This window comes from Cynara cardunculus, unplaced genomic scaffold, assembly GCF_001531365.2.
Source record: "Cynara cardunculus var. scolymus isolate 2C unplaced genomic scaffold, CcrdV1 Un_Scaffold_10140, whole genome shotgun sequence".
NCBI lineage: Eukaryota > Viridiplantae > Streptophyta > Magnoliopsida > Asterales > Asteraceae > Cynara > Cynara cardunculus.
This window is the reverse complement of record NW_020205560.1, coordinates 4,973-11,462: the sequence shown is the minus strand read 5'-3', so window position 1 is coordinate 11,462 and position 6,490 is coordinate 4,973. Positions and strand designations below refer to the sequence as shown.

The 6,490-nt window shown below is 36.1% G+C and overlaps 1 protein-coding gene across 2 annotated transcripts; it reads right to left on the bottom strand.

Moving 5' to 3' along the window:
• Positions 1-386: 386 nt before the first annotated feature.
• On the bottom strand, positions 387-5,762 carry LOC112505363 (ALBINO3-like protein 3, mitochondrial). Of its 2 annotated transcripts, none has more exons than XM_025109279.1 (8): positions 3,707-5,762; positions 3,072-3,119; positions 2,719-2,886; positions 2,575-2,630; positions 2,341-2,458; positions 2,146-2,238; positions 1,607-1,716; positions 387-943 (listed from the first exon to the last, which is right to left on the bottom strand). In XM_025109279.1, exons 1-8 carry the CDS (start codon positions 3,752-3,754, stop codon positions 787-789), a joined length of 798 nt encoding a protein of 265 aa, XP_024965047.1. In that variant the 5' UTR covers positions 3,755-5,762; the 3' UTR covers positions 387-786. The 2 variants fall into 2 exon arrangements, with proteins under 2 accessions (XP_024965047.1, XP_024965048.1); XM_025109280.1 differs by having other exon boundaries at positions 2,146-2,235.
• Between the last annotated feature and the right edge of the window lie 728 nt (positions 5,763-6,490).

The window sequence follows — 6,490 nt, the reverse complement described above, 5'->3', positions numbered from 1 at the left end:
GTCCAATTATTTAAAATATTCATTAAAACCAAATGTCATATCATTTTTACATAAATTTGAACATTAGTTTACTCTAAAAGAAACTAAGAATAGAGTTAAGAGAGTAATTTATCCTGGTTTGTCTTGCATCCATTTCCCAAGCTATGTGTAGACTATTTTCAGTGAAGTAAAGAGAGAATCAAATCAGAAGCTCTAACATCTTCTGGCTTAACACAAGCAGAAAATCCAGGATCTGATTTTGATACATCACAATGAACTCGGTTCCACTGTCTGTAAACCAAACAAAGCCAATGTATCCAACATAAATCCCTTTGTATGCAAGTAACCACAATTTGACTCAACAATGAACAGTTCTTTTAGCTAGAATCACAAAACAAGTGATTTGACTTTGATGGTCAAACGCTTTGAAAGAAATTAGCCAATTTACATCATCTAGCAAGAGCCAAACAAAACCAACCCAACATATCTTATATAGAGGTAGCATGTACGCAGACCTTTCCTCTACCACAAKAACAAGAGGTACAAAAAAGTTATTGTGCCTTATCAAGAACCAACGAACTAAARTAACTAATGCTCTGACTTTAGAAGTCAAACAAGGTACCTGTTCTACTAGATTCAAAGCGAACAGTCTTATTTATGTATTTTGAAAGTATGATGCCTAAAATAAAAATATATATTATACTTTTGTGCAATTATGCCATCCAAATTGTTGAAAGGGTGACAGATTATAATGAACTTTTCATACCTTTGTAGAGAAAACTGAACTCTTTTTTATGAAATGTGCTCTCAGTAATCTTTTCTCTTGCTATTTGCAAGATCCTCTGCAAAATTGTTGTCTTTGCTTTCAAGATCTTTCAAGTATGTAGCGTAAGCTGGATCATAAGTAGTTAAGATCTGCAAATATTTTGCCGCCTCAGCATCGCGTCCTATGCTTGCTAAAGCACTGGAAATTATATTAAATATGTCAGTGTTATCAGCGACTGTAGATATACAAAGATAGATTAATAACAAACTAGTTTCATGAATTTAAAGAAAAATAGAACATAAATGTAGAGTCCATATAAAATATACTCCATCAGTCCAAAAAATTGCAACTTGACTTGAAACATATCTGAATGAGAGAAAAACCAAAACCAAACTAGACCAGTTTACCAAACCGGAGGCGGGGTCTGGGGGTAAGATGTAAGCAGACTTGAATTTTGCCCTAAAGAGTAGAATGGTAGTTTYAGTGAAGACCCACGGGGTATCGAAAAAGCGCATGAAAGGGAGAAATACTGACTTGTGAAAAAACTGAAAAGCTAGACCARAAAGAAATAGCAAGGCAAATAGAAAGAAAGAAAAACAGATACCTTAACGAGAGTGTTTGACTATCAGCAAAATATCTATAAATGTTTCACAATAAGAGCACATTAGGGGAATTCTTGTTCACCAAAATTAATCTTGCCAATATTTGGTAACGACTACTAAGGACAATGAATTGAATTTTTACATAGAAAGGAAACGTTGCATTTATTTTGAAGCGAAGGAAAAGGAAATTGTTGTATTTGTTTTGGACACAGGGGATAATTTTCTTGCCAAAAGAACGATTTGGTGATACCATTCTTACCTTGAAAGCATAAACAAACCATCACAATAATGGGTTTTGCTCTTCGTATCCTCTGGCTCTTTCATATTTGCTATTCTTTCTAGGTGTACGATTCCTTCTGCAACTTTACCCTGCCCAAGACCAGAAATCTGTACTAAACAAAAAACAGGAGGGTACAGGCAAACATGCTAAAAATGGAAGTACTTCCGACAACCCTGGATAGAAGAGATACATCAAACTAGTTTTCAACCTCAAAATTGATGTGAAAAACAAAATTAACTTCTATAAACTTTGTACAGGCATCTGGTGTTCTCTTTGTAGTAAAATTCATATCATTCTTGGATTACTAGGTTCAATAGCAGAAATTGAAACATACCTCTTTCGGAGAGGATGAAGTAGAATGCTAAAGGCCAGTTTGTGCATGCAATTTCACATCTTTTCTCTATTATTTTTTCTAGATGTATACATTTTAAACCACTTTTAATCACCCTCTGAATTCTGAAAATTGGTGTAAAATCTAAAGTATGGTAAACAAACAAACACATCAAAAAATGCTCCACCTGCTTCGCAAGAGCCACACCTGCCCACAGAGATGCTAGAATTAAATGATCAATTTCCTCAACTTCTGTTGGATGGCCTGTGAGAAGAAGCTGCTAAAAGAAGATGATTACTATAACGAAAATTTTCATTAAAGATAGCAGAAATTTGACCAATGAATCTGGAAAAATCAATATAGTGAACATAGAGTTCCATACTTTGGAGATAGCACGTTCCAAATATTCAGTAGCCTCGGCCAATTTTTCATCCTTCATCAATAGCTGCCCCATAACGATCAATACTCTGGCATATTCAGGGTCCTTTTCAAGTGCCAATCTGTAATTAATGTATAACATTTGGATTACAACAATAGATTGAATCTCCGTTACTGAGAAAAAAGAATTTATGTTAAAATTATTTKAACTAATTTGCTGAAAACTGCAACAAATTACCTTAGAAGTCGAACTGCTCTATCTTGTTCCCCCTTTGATAGGTGTTTGATAGAGAGCTGTAAACAATAAGATGAAAATGAAGCACCTCAATTTGATACTGAAATCAGCAAAACAAAGTAGCCTAAAATGAAAAAGAACACTTACGTTAAAAAGTTCTAGCACTGATAGGCCTTGAATAGGTTTTTTAACTAAAGGGACCGTGAACGTGGCTTCTAGTCCATCCATTTCACGAGAGTTTCTAGGATCCACTGGAGCTGACTTGTCAGGTAATCCTAACTTCTCACGAACAAGTGGATGCTTGAAAGCTAATTGCTGCCAGATTGATTTACCAGTTATAGTAAGAAAGCTATAGGATAGTACAAACCAAATACTCATAGAAACAAAGGGTGCTCTATTCTGGATAGTGGAATTTTAGCATGGATAGTTTTCAGCATCAAAGTCAAGAGCCAAATTGTTAGGATTCATAARCAGTGAGGTCTTAGAAAATTAAAACCAACCTGAACAAGGGTTAAAGAACTATTAGCTGCCCAGTATAGCAAACTTCCCTGCAAAAGAATTATTAAAATCTGAGTTTAACATGTTCCTACTGAGAAAATTTAATGACTAATCAAGTGTTTATCAGCCAACCACATKAGAGCAATAATATATGAAAGGRCTTGCAACTAAAACAAACTGAAATGATAGGAGAAAATCACTGAAATTACACTAGTAGCTGAGTCCAACAACTAGGGGTGTTAACAAGTTGAGCTTTTAACGAGCTCATGTATCTCGAGCTCAAGCTTAATAAATATCGAGCTCGAGTCTCGAACACACACTAAAACTCGTCTAATTGACGAGTCGAGCTCCATAACACCAATGTTAGACTCAGCTCGTTCCAAAGCTCGAGTAAAAAAATTTGAGGTCGAGCCAAAAACCGAGCTAGYCGTTCTCGAGTTCAAGCCCATAACAGGTATCGAGCTYGAGTTCGAACATTGAAAAAATATTCGAACTCGAGCTCAAGCTGGTAAAGTGTTTTTCGAGCCAAACTAGAATAACCTGCTACTCGAGTCGATTCGGCTCGGCTTGTTAACACCCCTACCAACAACTACAAATAATGAAAACTTGATATCATCAAAACTAGATAAATGGCTACCTGATCATCAGCAATTACACATGACCAATAGTTCTCGAGCGACATCATCTTATTTATGGATGTTAGAGGATAAATTTGTTAATAACAGTAGAAGCCATTCTTTGTATTACAAGAAAATTGTTCAACAGTAATTGTTTCATTGACCAATAGCGGCTTCGAGTACAGAACAAGCAGTCAGATTCTACATAGCACTTGTACAGTTTACAACAAGAACAAAATTACGGTTTTTCCTGACAAATTGAGATCTAAAATGCAAGCTCGTTAGCTGCAAAATATGAGAATTTCAATTCACCTGGGGAAGATAAAACCCAGCAAAAAGTATAGGAATTGTAAGACACTGCAAGTAGGACTTGTAATACTTCAACACAGAGAGAGAGAGAGAGGTTAGAATCTGTCTTAAAGTTTAAACAAAAACAAGATAACATAATATGTTAGCATGTAAGCAACTGCAATCATTTGTAAGAGAAATTTGGAGTCAAGACCCCCAGGCACAAACATGTGATTGCTTCTCATCCGAAAAGAAAACAAAACTTTGAGATAAAAGAAGCAATTCAACTAATCAGGTTATCATAATAGATTGAGGTCTGGACGCCTCCTGCTGACCAGATGGTTCTTCCTCCTGTCTGAATGACTTGGACAGCTCCTTGTTTGTTTGTGTCGAAATGTACATATTATAGATTAGGAGGAATCTCTATAATTATGGAATATAGTTTCTCTAATTATGGGATATAGTTACCTTCTTTATCATTATATTTTCTGTATCTTTTACTTGATTTCCTTGATTTAGTTTCCCTTTATCTCTTGTAAATACCCTATATATGGCCTTGTATAATCAAAGGATAGACAGCAAATAATTATTCAATTCATCTTTCTTGTCATGGTATCAGAGCTTTAGGTTTCTCTCAGAAATCTAAAACCCTTGTTCTATTTTATTTCAGCCTAAATTGCTCTTCCCAGTGTGTGCAACCTTCATCGTTGCAAGTGTTTCTGATCAAACAGCCTTAATTGTTGTATTTCCTTTGATTGAACGACCTTTTTATTCTCTTTTGCAATTCCCTTTCCTTCATCATGACAAAACCTCAAATAATGACACCACCATTGTTAACTCCTCCGATGAGTCCAATTTTGTCCAAAAAATTGGACATCTGCAGAATATCCAGGCACCATATCGACTCAATGAAAAAAACTATCTCAAGTGGTCTCAATTTGTCCGAACATACCTGAAGGGCAAAGGGAGACTCAAACACCTCATTGAAGCAGGTCCTGCTGTAGATGAGCCAACATTTGGAACTTGAAATGAGGAAGATTCCATGATAATGTCATGGCTATGGGAATCTATGGACCCAATGATCAGTGACACATGCATGTTTCTCTCCACTGCAAAAGAGATATGGGAGTTTGTTTGCCGCACTTATTCGAAGGCTCGTGATGCGGCTCAAGTATACCAGATCAAGGTTAAAACCTCAGCCACAAAGCAAGGAAACAAATCTGTCACTAAATATGCAAATATATTGCAAAATTTGTGGCACGAACTTGATCCTTATCAAATTTTCGAGATGAAGTGCCTTACAGATGCAACTATCTTATAAAGTTTCATTCAAAAAAACCGAGTCTATAATTTTTTGGCTGGTTTAAATCCTGAATTTGATCAAGTCAGGATTCAAATACTTGGCAAAGAAGACACACCATCACTTGAAGAAGTGATCTCTTTGATCAGAATAGAAGAAAGTAGGAGGAATTCATGCTTGAACCACAAGCTGACGGATCAGCCCTAGCAACAAGGACCAACCAACAAGAGAAGGAGATGAGAGATCTGTCCAAGTTCGGGGGTAAAGAAACTCAGGAGAACAGAGATAGTCTTTGGTGCACTTACTGCAATAAACCAAGACATTCAAGAGAAATGCTGGAAGTTAAATGGGAAACCACCCAACAAAGAATGGGAAAACCATGGTGGACAACAAAGTTGTGATGGGGAACCCATGGGGGGAAACAAAAGCCTAAATGGAGGCAGCAGAGATCTCAAGCACACATTGTTGAGCAATCCAAACCGGAGGAGAATTCAGCAACAGAAGAGTTCAACAACGAAGAAATTGAGAGGTTAAAGAATTTTTTAGGTTCTCTCGAGAAGTCAAAGGAAACTTGCTCTTTAACTCTTTCAGGTAAACCACTTTTTCCTTTTTGTCTGAATGCCTCGAGTAATCTTGTCAACTCATGGATAATAGATTATAATGCCACTGATCATATGACATTTTCCAATTTTTTTCATAATTACACTCCATGCCCTAGCAACCGAAAGATTACAGTTCATGTACGATCCAAGAGAATCTCATCTTCAAGCAGCCTACATGGTACTTGCATTACTTGAAAGATAATCAAGGGAAGGGCATTCTATTTAAGGAGAATGATGTTGGGATTTATTTATAAATCCAATAATAATTATGAGCTTACATATTATTATATAATTATATTACGCTATTTAAGTAATGGGCTAATTATGTGATTAATTAAAGAGAGCCCATTAGAACCCAATTTAGTATGGACTTAATGAGAGGAAGCCCATTAGGTTATAATTAGGGTTTAATGGGAACCCTAATTACAAYTCTATATAAAGACGACTAGGGTTATGGTTCCCACAYACCAAAATCAATACGTTCATTCTCTCCCCATTGGAAGGACATCAAGGATTTTGCGTTGAGGAAAGCCATAATCTCGGATCTACGTTTCATACTCAAGCCTAACTAATGGAGACGGGTACGTGTATTCTTATTCGTATGTTCTTAATAA